General features: G+C 52.5%; 2 protein-coding genes across 31 annotated transcripts in view; one reads left to right on the top strand and one right to left on the bottom strand.

Moving 5' to 3' along the window:
• ANKS3 (ankyrin repeat and sterile alpha motif domain containing 3) overlaps positions 1–7019 on the bottom strand; it is a 35600-nt gene extending 28581 nt beyond the window's left edge. For 5 of the 19 annotated variants that reach the window (XM_082713097.1, XM_082713102.1, XM_082713099.1 and 2 more), the window contains exons 1-4: positions 6730–7006; positions 3756–3927; positions 1236–1434; positions 916–1037 (exon numbers count right to left, since the gene is read on the bottom strand). In XM_082713097.1, the coding sequence (XP_082569223.1) occupies positions 916–1037; positions 1236–1434; positions 3756–3925 (491 nt within the window). In that variant the 5' untranslated portion in view covers positions 3926–3927; positions 6730–7006. Of the gene's footprint in view, positions 1–164; positions 255–915; positions 1130–1151; positions 1173–1235; positions 1435–3755; positions 3928–6515 lie in introns of those variants that run through there. The other 14 variants (XM_082713087.1, XM_082713089.1, XM_082713090.1 and 11 more) reach the window with 11 other exon arrangements.
• Positions 7020–7088: 69 nt separating this feature from the next.
• On the top strand, positions 7089–18405 carry DNAAF8 (dynein axonemal assembly factor 8). 12 transcript variants are annotated; one of them, XM_082713168.1, is made up of 10 exons: positions 7089–7230; positions 7608–7776; positions 9510–9682; positions 10075–10203; positions 12032–12526; positions 13857–13971; positions 15286–15409; positions 16401–16529; positions 16890–17003; positions 17755–18405. In XM_082713168.1, exons 3-10 carry the CDS (start codon positions 9560–9562, stop codon positions 18035–18037), a joined length of 1512 nt encoding a protein of 503 aa, XP_082569294.1. In that variant the 5' UTR covers positions 7089–7230; positions 7608–7776; positions 9510–9559; the 3' UTR covers positions 18038–18405. The 12 variants fall into 12 exon arrangements, with proteins under 12 accessions (XP_082569294.1, XP_082569287.1, XP_082569292.1 ...); XM_082713161.1 differs by having other exon boundaries at positions 7107–7344; positions 7431–7776; positions 16896–17003; XM_082713166.1 differs by having other exon boundaries at positions 7108–7230; positions 7431–7776.
• The last annotated feature ends 1315 nt before the right edge of the window (positions 18406–19720 follow it).

Genomic DNA, 19720 nt, shown 5'->3' with positions numbered 1-19720 from the left:
CTTAAATCTCCATTTTAGTTACAAGCGAAAAGCAGCGGTTGCCTTTCACTGCACACAGAAAGCCAACATCACCCGTCCACCTAACCAGATCCGATCTTTTGAGCTCATCATTCTCCAGGAACCCTCCCAAAAGCTCCAGGACTAGTCATCTACTGTGTCCTTACTTTGCCTAGGATCTGATGCTTATTTTTGTGCTTGGTTCCGATTCGCCCAGTGCTGTCTACAGATGCCTCCTGACCCTCGCTTCTCTCGCGCTGGTCTAGAAGACAGGAACCAAGCTAAAACCCATTCCAAAACATAGCATTTTCACATTTTAATATCTCTGAGGTCAGATTTTATCTTAAATTCAGTAGGCAAGTGGCATTTTAATCAGTAGCATTTCTTTTTCAGTGGCATGTGAAACTCTGGTGCGTCTTACAGGGGGTGACTGCAGCCAGGGGCATGCACCATGCCTGCCAGAAGCTGGGTTGGTACGGGCTGTGCTGACTGCTTTAGACAACACAGCTTCCAGCTTATAAAAATGAACGCTGCTTTTAAGCATCGGTTCACCGGATATAGACAAAAGACAAGAAGGAAAAAGGAATTAGCATTTAGTGTCAATCAAATGCCGTTCGCTAGGCCACCAGGCCCTGGTGTATGACAAACACGTAATTCCTCGAACAACAATTCCTCTGTGACAGAGGTATTGGTGTCCCATTCTCAGATAAAGAAAATGAGGCTTAGGGCACTGAAAGTGCTGCACCCAGTGTCCCCTGACAGATGCAGGAAGAAGCTGGGACTACCTAAAAGCTTCCCACACCTGGGCAGGCCTGTCACCTCTGCCCAAGGAAGGGGCTACTCTGCACTCCGGCCCGCGGCTGCCTCCCTAGCTGCCCTCCTCAGAGCTAGAACGACCACGAAAGACCTGGTAATCACCTCACGTTGGCATTCGCTCCACTGTCCAAAAGGAACTTGACCATCTGCTGGTGCCCAGCGCTGGTGCAGTGGAAGAGGGCAGTCCAGCCTTGAATGTCCTTCATTTCCAGCTCGGCACCTTGCTTCAAGAGAACACAGAACGCTCGTTACAGCCTCAGCTCCTCTGTGCGGGGCGGGCGTGCTCCAGGCCGTCGCAGTGCAAGAATCCAAGTGGCTATGAGAGCAAGCACACGTACGCCATGGTCTGCAGCGGCTCACGTCTCTGCCAGAGCGGCCAGGAGCCCCACGCATTTCTGGGCCTGAGTCCCCTCGGCGCTCACCTGGAGGAGAAAGTAGGCGATGCTCTCGTTGCCACAGCTGGAAGCCAGCATCAGCGGAGTCTGCCCTTCTGGGGTCGGCACGTTCACGCTCACCCCCGCCTCCAGCAGCAGGTGCACGATGGTATCGTGTCCGATGTAGGAGGCATACATCAGCGGGGTCCAGCCACCACCATTCTTCTTATTCAAATCTAACTCTCTCCTAAACAAACGCAAGAGATGCCAGCCACGTCCAGCCATCTCACACGGGAGGTTTACCAAAGCTGGCAGCGAGGCCAGGCCAAGACAAAGAGTGGGAACTACAGCCAGGAAGCAGAGGTTACCTGCCACCCTGGACATCACGGGGAAGGGGAGGCAGGTGCGGAAACCGTTTGGTTCGCTGTACAGCCGCCTCTGCCAAGTCCTCAGAGCCATCCTCCTCCTCCAACTGCACAATCTCACTGTCCCCGCCCCACCCCAAGGCCAGCAACTCTTCTGTCCTACCCCCAGCTACACAGATGGTTCTCAACTAGGGGTAATTTCTGGCATATGGCAAAGTCTGAAAACATTACTAGTTGTCACAACTGGGGAAGGAAAAGCTACTGGCATCTATGGGATGGAGGAAGGGACATGGCTAACTGGTTACCCTACATGCATGGGTCCCCAGTGGAGAATGATCTGGCTGGACTGTCAGGAGTGCTAGAATCAAGGAACTGTGACCTGGAGCCTTGACTGCCTTCTACCAACAGGCCAGAATCTGCTAGTGTGGGGTTGGGTGGACAGGGAAAGGGAAAGGGACTCAGAGAAAGGACAATTTCTCACTTGTCACCCCATCCTACAGCAACATTCTTTAAAAATCACTGACCAGAGAATCCTATCTTTCTCATTAATTTCCATCAAAATTCCAGAAAAGCATTTGCCATAGGGAAAAAAACATGGGCTTCCCAGCCCAGAGTCTGGGGCTGGGGAATGGAAATCACATCCACTTCCAGGACAGCCTGAAGAGTTCACGCCCCGGGGCAGCTGGGTGGCTCAGTGGGTTAAAGCCTCTGCCTTCCGCTCAGGTCGTGATCCCAGGGTCCTGGGATCGAGCCCCGCATTGGGCTCTCTGCTCAGCAGGGAGCCTGTTCCCCCCACCTCCGCCTGCCTCTCTGCCTACTTGTGATCTTTGTCTGTCAAATAAATAGGCAAAAAAGAAAAAAGAAAAAAAAGAGTTCACGCCCCATGGCCTGTCCTCTCACACAATCCCTGCCTCCAGTGGTGACAACAAACAATCGATCCACAGTCTATGCCTCTCAGAGGTACGCACATAGGAAGCCACACCAGAAAATTATTTTCCATTCCCTAGCATTTTCTAAAGTCTCTGGGATGCCCAGGCAGCCATTCCAGAAAGTCCTGGTCCCGGGGATGCAGTGGCAGCCACTGGCTGGGAGAGCACACAGAGATCAGTTTATCCTGGCCACGCGCCATTCACTGAGGGAGCGCTCAGCTCCACGTGGAGAAGAACTTGCCCTTGGCAGAGCATCTCTGAGGCTCTGACATGTCTAGTTGTGCTCAGTCCTCCCTGGGAGGCCTCCTCTGCCTTCACGCTCCTGGTCTATGCTTATCGTCGGCGAGCTTTGGTGTCAGGTAGGGCCACAATCCCAATCAGAGCACAAACACTTCCCCTCTCCCCTGTGGAGCCATTCGGGACTGTGCACTCAAACCGCACACCCAAAGGCTTAAAAGCCCAAGAATGCCAAAGAAGCCATTGTAACTGGGATCTCAGCAACCCTGTGAAGGAAGCGCTGCCTGTGTACCCAGATGCACATCTGTAAGGCCACCTGGAACAGGAGTACAACAGACTGTCCCTTACCACAGGCCTGCACTTGTACTCGATAGGCTGTAAGTGAAGGCTATGACTTGGGAACCAACCCTGGGGCTTACACGAGGCTTTGCTTTGGCTCCCCAGGAACTGAAAAAGGCACACAAGGGTATGGACACGGGTTGTTTCTCCAAGTTGTCAATGCAAAACTGCAACAAGGAGGTAGGTAGGAAAGGGGGTTGAGGGGAGGAGATGAATCCTCCTCCGAAAACCACATTAACATGTGTAAGATTGCAGGGGGGCAATCCCCAGAGAGGAAGATAAACCCCCACCTTGTCCTCTTCTATGGCAAAAGCTTGAAGGGGCAGGAAGGCAAAAGATGTAAAAATGAACCTTCTGGGGAAAGAAGACCACAGGGCATCATTTTCTAACTTTTTTTTTGTTTTGCTTGAACATTTCTGCAATTCATAAAAAACATAAAATGACTCTAAAGAAAACCTGAAATGTCTCCTAAGCCTATGCAGTTTAAACCCTCTCTTTCTTCCGAGGAATACAAACTGACTTCGTTATTAGTGTCCAGCATAAATCATTACTGACAGGCGAAGGGGTTGATCAGTGTGCGCGGAACATCTACGACTGCGGGGGCCCCATGAGCTTACTGACAGCTCTGCCTGGGATCTGAAGACACAGAGACATGACTCAAAATCTAGGTAGAAGAAACGTTTCCCGAGATCGCTTACCGCTGCACACATTCCTTCACCACTTCGTACTGGCCGATGGAAGCAGCTGTGTGAAGATCCAAGGGGACGGCCAGCTCCTCCCGGCTGACCTGAGCCCCCAGCCCGTGCCACATGGACAAGCTGCGGTTCAGGAGCTCCGGCTCACTGGCTTCATCGCTGAGCTCCGACATCACTACAGAGGGAGATCCAAGGGTCAGGTCTTTCCTTTCTGGTTGTTCCAGCGACTAAAACAGGATGGTCTCACTCCTACCGGCAGAGAGCGGCTATGGCACTACTCTAGCAGATTCAATGCAATCAACTCCTGGGACAGACTTAGAAAAGTTTCATTAGGGCGCCTGGGTGGCTCAGTCGGTTGGGCGTCAGCCTTTGGCTCAGGTCATGATCCCAGGGTCCTGGGAGGGAGCCCTGCTTGGGCTCCTTGCTCAGTGGGGGGCCTGCTTCTCCCTCTTCCTCTGCCATTCCCCCTGTTTGTACTCTGACAAATAAGTAAATTAGTTCTTAAAAAAAAGAAAAAAAGAAAATTTTCATTAAATACTTCACGGGTTTGGGCAGCTCCATCCTGCTAATACTGGTGAGCTTGTCACAAGACAGAAGAATAGCATATACGGTGAGTCACACGCTGCAGTGAATACTTCCCTTCATCAACCCTCAGGCCCCAGTTCTGCAATTCTCCAGTAACTCAGAAAGCCCAACAACCTTGGATGGGCAGTCAAGAAATGCTAATTGAGTCACTGGACCAAATCACCCCTTGGGTGGGGTGACAAAGAGCCCTGGACTTGAAGTTAGAGCAGAATTTAGCTCTGCTACTTAACATCTCCAGTTCCTTGTTGTCTAATGCAGACATAACTCAAAGGGCTGCTGTGTAAACACATGGAAAAATGGACAAATAAATGGTAGAACAGCATATGATGAAATGCTAGTAATAAGCAGAAGGAACAGTTGATATGCACAATATAGGAATGGATCTCAAACACAACTGTGCCAACAGAAGCCAGACTCAAAGGCTACCTACTGTATGATTCCACTCATATGACATATGACATTTTAGAAAAAACAAAACTGAAGGGCTGGAGGACAGATCAGTGGTACTAGGGATTAGGAATAGGGGAACCATGAAGGGAGAGCAAGAGGGAATCTGGGGGTAATGTATCTGCTCTGTATCCTGCTTGGTGGGTATGTTGACTCTATACATCAAAACTCACAGACCCAAACACCAAATGAATGAATTTACTGTATAAAAATTTTAAACAAGGGCATCTGGGTGGCTCAGTGGTTAATCATCTGCCTTCAGCTCTAGTCATGATCCCAGGGTTCTGGGATCGAGCCCCACATTGGGCTCCCTGCTTGGCAGGAAGCCTGCTTCTCCCTCTCCTTCTCTCCTGGCTTATGTTCCCTTTCTCGCTGTCTCTCTCTCTGTCAAATAAATAAATATAATCTTTAAAAAAAATTTTTTAAAACAAATATGGCGCCTGGGTGGCTCAGTCAATTCAGCTCAGGTCATGATCCCAGGGTCCTAGGATTGAGCCCCACATCGGGCTCTCTGCTGGGTGCGGAGTCTGCATTTCCCTCTACATTCCCCCTCTCCACCCCACCCCTGCTCATGATCCCTTTCTCTCACACACTCTCTCTCAAATAAATAAAACCTGCAAGAAAAAAAAAATTTTTTTAAACAAATCTTGAAAGTCCCAGCACAGAAACTTGCTGATTGGTGTTCAGCAAACGTTAACTGAGTACGAATCCAACTATGAATTCCTTGAAAGTGGGAAAGATGGCGGGCGGGGATGGGACGGGGGGTCATAGACTAGTAAATTGGTGCGGTGAGGGAACTTTCCCACAGATGGAACAGCACCAGGATGAAAAGCCTGTGATTATGATAGTCCCTTATCCTGGGAATCCTAACCAAATCAATACTTTTTATTAGAACCTTGAGGTTCAAGAGTAACATCTGTCTCCTACTATACAATGGGTGGGAGAGAACAAGGAAACAAGTATAGAAAAGGGAGAAAACAAAGGTTGGGTCCATTCAGATGGCCTAAAGCTGCCCCAGCAATTCACAGGTGCCTCTAGGACCTCAGTCTCTACTGAGGAATGCTTCTAAGCTCCAGGTAACAAGCTGAGATACCCAAACAAGCAACAAGCCACCAATTTGGCCAGACTATGTGCACATGTGAGGGGGGCTGCAGGTATCGGAGTTCAGGGCAAAGCCCTGCGTTCTGGTGCCACGAGCACCTCCTCACACCTGCAGAGCTTGAGCTCAACCAGTTGTCTCACTTTGCAGGCGAGAAACCTCAACCTGTCGTGGCCAAAAGATACTGGATAAGAACACAAAAAAGCTGAGTGCCTGTTCAGGGCCTTTCAGTACAACCCTCAAGCCTCCAACTGGTGTGTCTCTTCTACTCCGAATGCCTTCTCTGGAGTGGAGCCCCCGTGGTTTCTTTCTCCCATCACTGGAGGGAGGCTCACACAGCTGACACCCTGCAGGGTGGCAATCACACCCAGACCGGCTCAAGGGGCCTGGAGAGGGAGAACTCGGATGCCAAGGGCACACAAAGCTTTGGCTACTGCCTTTATCACCCCACCACATGACACAAACTCTACAAGCACGGGGTATTTGTTATGAATAAAACGAGTATGCGTGTTCTTGCTCAGCGACCAAAAACCCTAACTAAAAAATAATGACGCTGGTGGTAGACCTCCACGTCTACGGGGAAAAAGTCTCGTCCCGGCGCGTGTGCCCTTCGCGGGGACCGGGGTACCCACCCTGGTTCTCAGGCCCTGGGGAGGGTCGTTCGGGAGCACCCCGAGCCGCGACTGCACTGACGTCCCTTGACGCCTCCTTCCGGTAACTCTAGACCGCACGTGGCTCTGTAGTCCCCGCCGCGCGCCTGCTTACGGGGTAACGCAGTCAGAAACTCGCGCGGCGGGTTTGCAGGTGCCGGCACCATACGGGGGGCCCAGCCGCCAAGCAGCCTACCTGCGCTGGGCCCCGGGCAGCAGCCGCCGCCGCCGCCGCCGTTGCCGCCGCACGCCCTCCGGCCGGTCCGCTCGCCACCAGGCACGCCCGGGTACCCTCCGCGCTGATCGCCGCCACACCGCCCGGACCCCACCGCGCCGCTCCCGCCCCGGAAGTAGTTGCGGGAGGCGCGGAGCACGCCGGGACGCTCGCGGGACTCCGGGGCAGCTCCCGGGGCCGCGGTGCAATTCGTCCCTCCCGCACCCGAACCTTCCGGTCAGCTCGCCCGGCTCGCTGGGTGACATCCATGGAAGCCAATGAATAGGGCGAGTTCTCCCTGCCCCGCCCCTTCCCTGGCCGGGAGAACCAATCCAACTTCAAGAGAGGCAGGACGCGCCAAGTCCCGAAAGAGGGACAGGGGGGATAGTGCGGTGGCAGCCCAGTCATCTAAGATTCCGGAGAAGGGGTTGGGGGGATTCCGAAGGCCGTGACAGCCTCAGTAGTTGCGCCGCGGCCCGAGGGGTGAGCGCGACCGGAGGAACGCAGTGCAGACTGTTTATCTCCCTGTCAGGACCGGGTAGGGAGGGGAGGCGGAGGCCTGAGGTGAGTGGCCTCGGGCCTGCTGCAGCTGCGAAGGTACAGGTCGGGATTTGGACAGGACGGCGGGAATCGGGGAGTAGGGATGGGTGGGAAGGTCGGCGATGTGTTTTCCTCTTTCCCAGCTTTAGATATTTAAAGGCCTGACCCGGGAAGCCGTTGGCGTCTGGTTGTCATAACAACGGGGCGCCTCCGGGCAGGACGGGCCGGGGGCGGGGCTAACGGGCTGCAGCCAAGAAACGGACATGGACGTCGCGCCAGGATTCGGAGGAGACTGGAGCGGCTCTTTGGCTTACCTTTAGGCATTAACCCCAATCCGCTGAATGAGCCTGAGTCCTCACCTGGGCGTTCAGGACCCTGCGCGATCTGGTCCGTTTTCACCGCATATTCCAGCAACGGATTCCTTCTTCCCCCAACTCGTTGGGCAATCTCCGCTCCTCTGAGCTACGGTTTATGCTGTTCCTGCATCCGGTAGAGCATTTCCCTCTCCTGTTGCCTTGCCTACCTAGAAGAACCTAGTCTCTGGTAGCCGCCTTCACCTCGGTGATTCTGCTGTCCTACAATCGGCCCTAGAGAGCCCCGTTTCCAAAAACGCATCTGCTGATGTGTATATGAGTTGCGTCTCCACCCTGCTGTTCACAGTTTAGGGTGCACCTACTCCTAACCCCTGTTTCCCTAACCACAGAAGCAGCACATCTCCTGCTGCTATCCTAATAGGGTATTAGCTAGACAGGGCTAGGGCCCGTGTGCTCTCTTCCCGTCATCTATGCACTGTGGCCTCTGGTGCCATAAGGGGCGTCCAGACACTGGCTCTGAAGTACCATCATCCCACATTCCTAAAGCCACCGTGATCCCTGAGGGACCAGGCTTTCTCCTGTTAGACTCTGGGATACAAAAGGGGAAGGATTCTGGTTAAATGCTTGGTTAGAGGAGGTTAATCTGAGTACTGAACCCAAAAATATCTCCTGAGGACTCCAAAATGCCTAGTGTAAGGGGGCAGTAAAGTGTAGTGCAGCTTGAAATCCCCTCTAACTCTGATACAAATTCTATTTTTGCCATTTACTGACAATATAACTTCTCTGAGTCTGTAAAAGGCAAATAATAATAGTATCTATGTTATGTGGGATACAGTTTACAGTCTGTCATATACACAGATACTCTCTATCATATACATATACCTACCTATGTATAGGTTATTATGGTTATTATGTATCTTTACATAGGTTATTATGTATCTTTATATATATCTATGTACAGTTGACCCTTGAACAACACAGGGGTTAGGAGTGCCCACCCCCCACACAGTCAAAAATCCACATAGACCTTTTTTTAAGATTTTGTTTTTAAGGGGCTCAGTCTGTTAAGCATCTGCCTTTGGCTCCGGCCATGATTCCAATGTCCTGGGATCAAGTTCTGCATTGGGCTTCCTGGTCAGGTGGGAGCCTGCTTCTCCCTCTCCCTCAGCCCCTCCTTCCCCTGTTCTTGCTCTTTATCTTTCTGACAAATGAATAAAATCTTTAAAAAAAGATTGGGCAGAAGGAGAAGCACCCCACCCCCACCGCCAAGCAGAGAGCCCAATGTGGGGCTTGATCCCAGGACACTGGGATCATGACCTGAGAGCCAAAGGCAGAAACTTAACCGACTGAGCCACCCAGGGTCCCCCACAAAAAAAAAAAAGATTTTATTTTTGAGTAATTTCTACCCAATGTGGATCTGGAACTTACAACCCCGAGATCAAGTGTCGCATGTTCTACCAACTGAGCAAACCAGGCACCCCTCCACATACAACTTGTGACTCCCCCAAAACTTAGCTACTAATAGCCTACTGTTGATTGAAAGCCTAACTGATAATATAGTTGATTGACATATATTTTGTAAATGTTTTATATGTTGTATTCCCATATAAAGTAAGCTAGGGAAAAGAAAAAGTTGAGAAAATGCACTTACAGTACTACACTGTGTTTATAGGAAAATAATCTGCATACAAGTGGACCAGCACAGATCAAAGCCATGTTCCTCAGGGGTCAGCTGCTTCTGGGCCCCACGTGCACCACACACAGAGTGCGGGCACAGGGACTGATAGGAGCAGGAACCTGTGGAACCAGAAGGGAAACCAAGTGGGAGGTCTGGGAGTCTATATTCATCCCCCACGGTGTCCCCCCTTGGCCCCGGGACCCTCGCACTTTACCCTGTGTCCCTTGCAGGGCTGCTTGGATGATGGCATGCTGAGAAGCACCCCAGAGCCTGGGCCCCCATGGCATCCCCAGACAAAGATGAGGAGTCCTCATCTCTCTGGGCCTCCCAGACAGAGCCCTGGGATGCCATCCTCAAGGCCGTCAGGGAGCAGCTCCCATCACTGGACTCAGATTCGTCCTTGGTAAGCAAATGCTTTCTTCCTGTTCTTTCTCGGCCCCCACTGCCCTTCCTTCCCAGGGCAAACACGCTGCTGCCCCACGGACAGCTTTGGAGTTTTTCAGCTTCTGTGTTTGTCATAATCTTGGTGGTTTTTATTCTCTGAATACATTTACTGATACTCAGAATCCTCCCAGGCCATTTCAGTGACCCCAAACCATGACTGGAGAATTCCCCCACGAGCTTATCAGGATGCACGGAGATGGTAACATGCATTCATTGAACAAACATTTATGGAGCCTACTTTGTCTTTTCAAGAACAAGAGCAGCAGGACAAGGGCACCTTGGGCCTGAAGGCCCCCCCGCCGGGCTCTGCCCACTGCCCTGTAACCCAAAAGTCCTCTCATTTGTCCACAGTCAGACTGCGGGCCAGATGAGCTGTTCATCTTCCAGCGAGATCAAACTGCCCTGATCCCAGACTTGTCAGAGGAGCTGGCTGAAGATCCTGCCGGGGCCTGGCTTGCTACAGCCGATGGGCCTTCTGAGGTCTGTAGGAAGCAGGCTCCAGGGATCCACGATGCTGGGTCCCTGCGGGCAGAATGGGGTATGAGTGTGGGTGTCCACTAGACCCTAACAGCAGTGGAGCTCAAAGAGGTTAAAACCCCAGCACTCCCCAAACATTTGTTGACTGAATAATGGTGACAGTGGAGATTCAGAGGTAAGAAGGTGCCCCTAGCTGGAGAGGCCAGATGAACGCAAGAAACAATTAGGAAACACCACAGCACACTCTGTAACTAAGTATCATAGTTAGTCATCACCAACCATCAGAGCAAAATTTCCATTTTCTTGTCTTTCCATTTCCCAGAGGCCGAAAACTCTACCAAAAACTAATGGCTTGGTGCTTAAAATTAATTGCTCCCTTTATAAAGAGAAGTCATCAATACGGTTTCATCACTGGGCAGGTCCCCAACCGGTCAGGCCTGTTCAGCTCCTGTTAAAAGCTCCAAGAGACTGGCTTAGCTCCGTTTTAACTATTATGACTAGTGGTCACTCATTAACCAGGGGAATGGGAGATGCTGCCTAAGGCCAACAGAGCCAAACTTCCGTCAAAGCAGAGAAAGCAGACTTTATTCAGTAACTACTGACAGTACGGGAAAGAGCTGAGCTCCGTCTGGGGTTTTCAAGGGAGAAGCAGGGAGGGGAAGAACAGGGCCCACTAGGGTCAGGGCCATGAACGACCACAGAGAGCCGGTCAGTGTGGGTGTGACCAGGCCAGGAGGTGTGTCTGCCCGCAGGTATGGAAGTCAGCAGTCCCACGAAGAAGGGAGACAGAGGCCAGGTCCTCCTGAAGGGCCCATGACAGATGTTTCTGGGTTCTAAGAGACACATACTCACAAAAATACCGCTTTTGGTAAATGCTCTAAGAAAGGGAGGTCAGGTGTGGTTGGAACAAACACTAAGTTCTCCCTGCAGAATGGAGCTTTCTCAGGGGTTGGGGGGATCATCCTAGCCCTGTGCTGCTGGAGGCCGCTCTGGAGTCTGGTCAAGTCTCTCATAACGGGCATGGGCAGAGTGGTTCTGCACTGGCAGTCTGTCTCTCTCAGTGCAAGCCCTGACACAGGGTTGTCCTACAGAACCAGGCAGGGCACTTCTCCTACCTGCCACCATGACAGACGTCCCCTACTCACGCAGCTGTACCTGGAATTATAATCCCAAACAGGAGAAACTCCCAGGGCTGCCAAGCCCTCTGGTTAGCACAGGTGCAGCAATGGCCACAGGACTTTATCTCATGTTGTCTTCATTCCTCTAATTACCTCGGTGACACTCCTGGAGAATTTTTTCCAATTTGTGACAGGAAAGTCTGCACCAGCTCATGGGGGCAGAAGCCATGGGCTTGGTCTGGAGCCGAAGGGCCTGGCTTTCTTCTTGTCCACCCCTTAACGGCTATGTGGCCGAAAGGTGGAAACAACCAAATGGACAAACCAAACATGTTGTGTTCATACAATGGAACCAAGTCCTGACACAGGCTACCACCTCAGTGGACCTTAGAAATATAAGCTAAGCAAGGACACAAAAGGACCAATGTTGTAGGATTCCACTTAGATGCCGTATCTAGAATAGGCTAATCCACGAAGACAGAAGGTAGACTGGAGGTTACCAGGGGCTGGGGGATGGGGAGGCTCAGTCCCTTTGGGGTGATAAAAAAGCTTTGGAAATAGTGCTGACAGCTGCACATTATGAATATACTTAATGCCACTGAATATTTTTAAATGACTAAAATAGCAAATTCATGTTACACACATATTTTACCACACACATACAAATCCCTGAAGCTCATCTCTGAGGATACTAAGGACACCTGTTTTCTCCACAGGCAGGTGTGGTGTCTGTGGAACTCACAGCAGGACGCTGGAGTAAGGGGGGCGCAAAGACAAAGGGTTCTGCCTCTGTGCAAGGCGGGGATCCTGACGGGCCTGTAGAGAGCTGTGGTGAGACCAGCTCCCTTTGTCGGGTGCCTGCTGACATCCCCACGTGGGAGGAAGGCGACCATGGGGCTTTGTCCTTCAGCACCCAGGGTTCCCCCTGGGGGCCACACAGAGAAGCCACCTTCTCCCCCTGGGAAGATGACCTGAAAACAGAACCCCCAGGTGCTGCCTCACCAGCTGGTTGGAGCACAGACTCCAAAGACCACAGAGCCCCCCGAAGGGAGAGGAGGAAGATGATTGAGGACATACTCCATAAAGTTACCTGGGATGCCCGCGGCCCAGCCTGCAGTGACCGAAATCCAGCAGAAGAGGCAACGGCAGGCCTGAGACCAGAAACGCCCCCAGAGGGGCCCCGGGAAGGACCTCTGGTGCTTTCCCTCAAGGTAGGGAACCCCCTAGCCTGCGCTTCCTTTGAGGGGAGGTCCCTTGCACCGTGTCAACCTGAGGCCTGGCCCACGGCACCTGTCCTAGTCTGGGCTGCTGTGATAAACTCTCATAGACCTGGGGAGCGGGGCTTAAACCCCAGAAATTAATTTCTCACAGTTCCAGAGACTGGGGAGCGCAAGACCACAGCGCTGGTATATCTGATGTCTGTGAGAGCTTGTTTCCAGGCTCACAGATGGCATCTTCTGGCTGGGTCCTTGTGGAAGAGGCGAGGAAACTCTCTGGCCCTCTTTTATACCGAACAAACTTTGTTAAAACATAATTGCCCAAATGGTCAAGCCTTCATTTTCATACAGATAGTGTGACCACTTGTTTAAGTTGTATTTAGCTCATTAATGAAGGAGCCAGCAGGATGACAAAGCCGGTTCGGAGAGATTATGAGAAAGCAGGATTTTGTAAAATTCTGGGGAGAAAGAAAGGGATGCTGAGATAAAATGGCACATGAAGTACAAAATCGGTCAGCATCCGACAAGCAGCAAAGCTGTCCGTTACCTATAGGGTTACCATCTCTACGGGACAGAAAACCACTGCACCTGTTTCTCAGGTTTACAAAGTCATAACATGGTCGCCTGTGGAAACCAAATTACCCCCGCCTCCAGGAGATGGGCTCGTCAGGGAAGCGCTAGCATGGCATTTAAACATTATGCGATCTTTTTTCCCCCTTATTTGCAAATTTTGATTAATTTTCTTAACAACTTAGAGAAAACTGGCCTGAGCTTGTACATGAAAGTTGTACATGAAGGTCATTTTTACCAATTCCTTTCTCATCAATTGCTGTTGAAATAAGCCATTCTTTCCTTTCTGCTCGCCCTGAAACACCTGTTTCACACACCGCTGCTGCGAGAGGGTCCACAAGAAACACCAATTCCTACTTCACTTCCTCCCTCCTCTCATCACAGCCAGGTTCCCCCAGCTCTGTCTTCCCAGTCCTCCTGTGACAGCACCAGCCCAGAACAATCTTAAAGAACAAAACGTTTAAACCTCCCATCACTAAACCCCTATGAACCTAAGGAGCTTAAGACGACACTGGGTTTCAGGGCCAAACAGTCTTTGTACCAAAAACAAAAGTATTGCTCAAAAAAGTCGTAGGAAGGAGATGGCAGGCGGTATGGGTGACAGAGTGTCCACGTGGATGGGCACCTACACCCTGGGGATTCCTCACCTGCAACAACCCACGATGGCCTCCGTTGGTCACAGCAGCTGTAAAATCGGGCACTCCCGCCACCAGGACCCTGCGCTGCCTCATAATCACTGCTTTAATTATTTCAGGAACTTGAAGAGTGGGATTTGGATCACATCCTTCAGAGTCTGGCAGGGCAAGAAGGCGACAGGGGAGATCGCGCACCTAGAGCCACGTGGTGGGCAGCTGACCGCCTGGGCCGAGGTCTGACCTTGAATGCTGGGGCCCAAATGTATGCCCACAAGCAGCTCCTTCCAGACCCTCTCAATAAAATAGGGTCAGCCCTGCAGCCCACCATGTCCTCTCTGCTGCTCAGGCCCCATGGTCCCAAACACACAGGTGCCAGTCCATGAAAACTTCCATTGACTCATTCACTCACTCATTATATATATGACCCCCCTACTAGGTGTCGGGAGTGGATGAGGCTCTGGGGATAGGAAAGGGGGACCTTCACACTGGTCCCGACCCTTGACTCACACCTTTCCCTCCTACCCACCTCCTCGGGCCTTCCTCTCTTTCTGGAAGCAAAGAGATCTGGGGTTTGTCCTCCTTCAGCCAGTGGCTACGCACACCCTGCCTCCACTCACCTCCCCAGTGACAAAGCAAGCCAGGGATGTGATGACTGCCACTGCATGTGTGCCCTTGCTCTGGGCAGTTCTGTAAATAAAAGAGGTCCTCCTCCCCTCTCCAGCTGTCCTGGGCCACACGTGAGTGGAGACTGGTCTGAGGCAAGAGCGAGGAGGGGTGGGGGTTCCAGCCTCCGCTTCCAGAGCAAACCTCCTCTGTGGCTGACAGCCCCTCGTGCTGTTTCAACATGGTTTTGTTTGTCAGTGATTTAAAGCCTTAGCGCAGGATGTGGAGAAACCCTGCCCCCTGTCAGGCAGGGGCTGGCCTGTGCTGTAACTGATAGACACTTTAGGGAGGACAGTGTGGCAGAAGCCACTCTCATTAAAACCACAGAAGCCTTTGACCCCCTTACTCCACTGCTAGCGTCTATCCTCCACACACACCCCAGTGGGCGAGGATGTGTGTTCGAGAATGTTCGTTACAGCACTGTTTATAATCAGGAAAATCCGGGAATGACCCATATTCAGTATCCAGCAGGAGTCAAGCTCGGACACCACAGAACGCGCTAAAACCCAGTGACGAGAATCTATGTTAACATAGAATGACATAATCTCTTCCGTGAAAAAAATCTATAGAGGATAATTCTGTTGCGATTTTTTTTTTTTTAAAGTGAACACATAGAACTGCTAATTATGGTTCCCTCTGACGAGTGGGACTGGGGGGTGAGGAAGTGAGGGGAACCGTTCCTTGACACTCCTACTGCACAGGGCTTGCGCGCAGATCGCTCCCCTGGTCCTGCAGAGCTGGACGCGGGGTCCTCATAGAGGGCTGTGGGTGGCAGAGGCGGTGCACAGTAGACCCACACGAAGGAGTCCAAGGGGTCCTAAGGCTCAGGCTGCTGTAAGTCAAAGCATGGGTGTCCCCTCAGCAGCCTCCCCGCTCTCCCATCAGACCAGAGCCGGCCGGACTGCCAGGACAGGCTCATGGAACAGCTCACCCTTCTGTGTGCCGCCCAGTCCCAAGCCCCTTCTGCCGACAGACCCCAGGACACCACGCAGCACGAGGCCAGGAGCAGGTGAGACTTCTGCCAGCCACAGCCTGTCCTCTCTCTGGAACTGGTCCTCTCAAGAATCTGATCAGGTAGGGGCTGTCATTATCTCCGTTCTACAGATGGGGAAACTGAGGCTCAGAGGTTGAGCTACCCGGGCCATACATGGCAGAGCTGGGACTCAAGGCCTAAAGCCCCTGTTCTCGCACACGCCCTGGGAACCCTCCCTTCAGCATCCACATGGCTCCCCCAGTTTGGGACCCTGCCCCTCTGGCTGCTATTAATTAGGCCAGCCCTGGAGTCTAACGCGACCCAGGACGATCAGAGCCTTTCTGTGAGAATCTCCCTGTCTCTGGGTGGGAATGGGAGGGCAGAGGTGGGCACAGGGCACTGGGATCCCTTAAAACCTACTCCCCACTCTTTTTTAGGGATCTGAGAGCCAATGCATTCTCCTTTTCATCCAAGCTAGTTGGAGTGGCCTCCTGTTCCTGGCAACCCAGTGACCAATAGAAATATCTAGGCGCGGGCGGTGGTTCAGTGGTTTGAGTGACCAACTCTTGGTTTTGGCTCAGGTCATGACTTCGGATTCTGCACTCCGAGGGGTGTGCGTCCCTTCTCCCTCTCCCACTGTTCCTCCCACCCCCACTTATGCTCTGTCTCTTTCAAACACCTAAGTTTAAAATAAAAAGCACCTAGACCTGTGTTGTCCAATTGTTAGCCTCTGGCCACACACGGCTACTGAACCCTTGAAATGTGCCTGGTGCAACTGAGGAAATGAATTTTTAAAATTTATTTTTAAATTTAATTTTAACTAGCTTACAAGCAAATTTAAGTAGCTATTTGTAGCAAGTGGCCACGCTGGGAAGCACAGATATGGAACATTTCCAGTACCACAGATCGTCCCATGGGATAGTGTCGGCCCAATCTTGAGGGCTGTTCTGAAGAGCAAAAGAGCAGGGCCTAGCTCAGGCCACTCTGTCATCACCGAGTGACAAAAAGCACTGCTCTCTCATTTCAGATCTGCTGCATGCATCCAGGCTGAGCTGGGCCTGGCCCAGAGCAGGCAGCTAAGGAGCCCAGCAGAGCCTCCCACCATCTTCATCGATCTGCGGCCCTCGGAGCCATCAGACCCCGGGTCGGTGGAAAGGTACTGGGAGCGGTGACGGCCCAGCTTTGCAGTGCTCACTTTAGCCTCAGGAGGAGCGGGGGCTCGGGCAGGTGGGAGTCACGCTGGTGTGGGCAGTCCCAGAGCACCGCTCAGCGGAGAAGTGCTTTCAGCCAGGAGCTGAGCCTGGCCAACCTTCCCGCTTGGTCCCATCAGCAGACTCTCCCTGCAAGGAGGCAAGAACCCAGGTGGAGCTCTGAGCAAACAGAATCTGAGCTTTGGTACATCGACCCTGGGGGATGTCCCTCCACTACTTGGCAGCAAATCCCAGTGGCCTTGCATCAACAGGGAGGCCTGGGTGGCCTGGGGCACATCCATGAAGCCAGTTTTCCTCTTCTCCAGCTCCAGCCCCAGCCCCTGCTCTTTTGACAGCGAGGAGGAGGAAGAGGAGACAGTGGCTCTCAGAGACCAGCAGGGCCCCCCTGAGCAGGAGAGTCCTTCCCCCCGGCAGCTATGGTAACCACCAAGGGGCTCCCATCACCCGGGGACGTCCCATCTCTGCTTTCCATGCAAGCCCTAAGCCTCACACACTGAACATTTGTGCTTTCAGCTCTGTCTTGTACCCACAGGGATAGTATGTGTGGGTCTGGGGAGAGGGGTCTAGGTGGTGGCCGTGGGAGCTCACTTGGGGCCCGGCCTGGACTGCTGTCCTCCCAACATCACCAAGAATACCTTAGTTCACTCCTGAGAAGGGAGTAGTGCTTTCCTTCTGAAAAATAGCTTCTCAAATCAATTTACACCCTACTCCTGATAGCACTGGAAGTCAAGTTGTTGGGATGGAATGAAGTGATGGTTTTTGGCTAGAAATGAGAAGAGGAAGTGCAGTGTCCCATTTGGAGACGGCCCGCTTCCCACCGGGCAGAGGACTCGCACAGTGGTCCTGGGGCCACTCAGACTTATATGCTGTATCTCTTGTTTTTGGAATTGCAAAGCCTGTGGATCCTATCCTCTGGGAATGTCAGAGTCCAAGGCAGCTCTCCCTCTCAAGTACATGTCTATGTCTAGGCATAGAGGAAAAAAGAAAAAAAAAGTGTCACACAGGGGAGCTCCCAGAAGCTTTGAATAAGCTGACATGCCCTGTGACTCAGCACAGGCTGAGAGGCCAAAATCTCTCACTTCTTGAGAACCAGGGAACACAATTCGGGAAGCACTCTGGCCCCTTCCTGTGGGGAGGTCTGGTGTTGACTGATCATCTCTTGTGTCACAGGGACTGCACTGGGAAGAGTCAGCTTCTCCAGCAGCTCAGGGCATTTCGGAAGGAGACGGCTCAGCCCAATTGGCCTGCCACTGGGGGTCCCAGTGGCTGGAAGGCTCAGGTCCCTGAAGATCCAGCCAGCTCCGCAACTAGGAGGAAGCAACATGTACCAGCTTGGGCTGAACCCCAGAACACCCTGGCCAGATGCCCAGGGGGAGGTCCCAGGGCACTAGGGGATGCTCTTGGGCCAGGGACAGCCAGGGAGGCCCTGGTGCCTCCCCTGAGCCAACCGTAGCTGCCTCCAGGAACCGAAGGGAGGAGGAGCTGGATGGGATGATTCCACTCTCCATCCACATGCCCTGGCCCCTGGCTCTCCCTTGTTTCCGTGACAAGGTGCTGCTTCTGCAGCATGGGGACCCTTGGGCTGCGGGGCATTCTATGCACTTAGAGCAAAGACGCCAGAACACAACTGTATAGAGCGCATGACGACAGCGCCTCTGACTGCACCTGGGAAGCAGACCCCACAGAGAGAGCACGGTCTGTGCCGACAGTGAGACTGTCCAATTTTTTCTCTCCTGTGTCTGTACCCCCTTTGGTGTGCATCTGTTATTGACACCAAGCAAGCTCTTTCTAAAACTAAAACTTCAGTAAAACATATTTAGAGAATTTCTGGGTTGGAAGGGTCTTGCAAGAGAATCGGGCCTGATCTTCTGGGTCCCTGGCTGCTTGCTACTCTATGTGCCTAAATGAACACACCACAAGCTCTCTCTCAAGCACCAAGTGGATTCTTTGATAAAGCGGTGAAGGCTTTTCCCTTTCACCACGATACAAAGGCACACATCTGTTTTAGGGTCCTTCCAAACTATGGGTGGAGCTGATCTTCCCAGAAAGTACTGAGTGTCCTGACACCCAAATGGTCCCCATGGAACAGGGCAGCGCCCTGCCGTGTGGATGATATCCCTTCTGTTACTTTGCAAGCGCTATTCCCCACCGCCCCCCATTTTCAGTCCTTTCATATTATATCAGCCCTGCTGTCCCCAACAGGCTGAAGCCCTGACCTGGGGCTACCTCTGTTCTCTTGTCAACTTGTATCTGAGGTTCCGTTTCTCTCAGTCTCTGCCCTGTCCCACCCCGCCTGCCCCAGGGGAAGAGCAGTCATCTCAAGTCCCCGTGACACGGGCTCAGCGGCTTGGCAGGGTCCTTGGGATTGGGCACGGGTACCAGCATTTGCTTGAGGTCACCACATGCTGGCATGCACTGCGGATAAGTACAGGTCTCTTTCCATCAAGCCCTGTACCAGGCAAGGCAGGCTCAGCCAGCCAGTGAGGACCACAGACCCCCTTGATATGGCCATGGGGGCCCCCACACCAGCCCCCACCTGCACCAGTGAGGGGCCAGGGGCGAGACAACTTACACCAAGGACACGGGAGGCCCTAGGTGGGCCTATTAGCAGGGAAGGTGACCAGGCTGTGTCACCTGGGCTCCCAGGTCTCACCCATCTGCGAAAGTCCCTCCCTCTCTGCTCCAGGGCACCTGCAGTGTGGTCAAAGCTCGGCTGCTGGGCAAGGCAGACTGAACGTGACCACCTCCACCCATGCAGCCTGTCAAGAGCCATGGCCAGCTTTTTTTTCCTTTAAACCCATTTTCCCCATCTCTACCCCCTTTTATGCCAGGAAGTTCATTAAGCATGTTTCACAAAGTAAGAAGATAAACGCTTTGTTCCAAGTTCAACTGGGTGAATGACCATTAAGGCAAGCCAAGATGATATGGTAGGAGTTCAGCTCTGAGTTTACAGCCAGTTCTGCCACCTGGACAAGGTGGTAGAAGCACTCAGGACCTCAGTTTCCCGTCTATAAAAGGAAAGTCACAGTCCTAGGACTGTGTGAGAGAATATTCTGGAACAGGCACTAATGGGCCCGGGTCCCAGATCAAGAAGTAGGCGGGCAGCCGCCTCAGCACCAGCCTGGACACAACAGAA

This window comes from Mustela nivalis (assembly GCF_964662115.1).
Source record: "Mustela nivalis genome assembly, chromosome: 19".
NCBI lineage: Eukaryota > Metazoa > Chordata > Mammalia > Carnivora > Mustelidae > Mustela > Mustela nivalis.
This window is presented reverse-complemented; position numbering and strand designations above follow the sequence as displayed.

Excerpts from the sequence above, each read along its gene's own strand:
- DNAAF8 (XM_082713168.1), top strand. The coding sequence starts at position 9,560 with ATGGCATCCCCAGACAAAGATGAGGAGTCCTCATCTCTCTGGGCCTCC. Across the intron at positions 9,683-10,074 it reads TGGACTCAGATTCGTCCTTG|TCAGACTGCGGGCCAGATGA; the intron begins GTAAGCAAATGC and ends ATTTGTCCACAG. Across the intron at positions 13,972-15,285 it reads AGCTGACCGCCTGGGCCGAG|ACCAGAGCCGGCCGGACTGC; the intron begins GTCTGACCTTGA and ends CTCTCCCATCAG.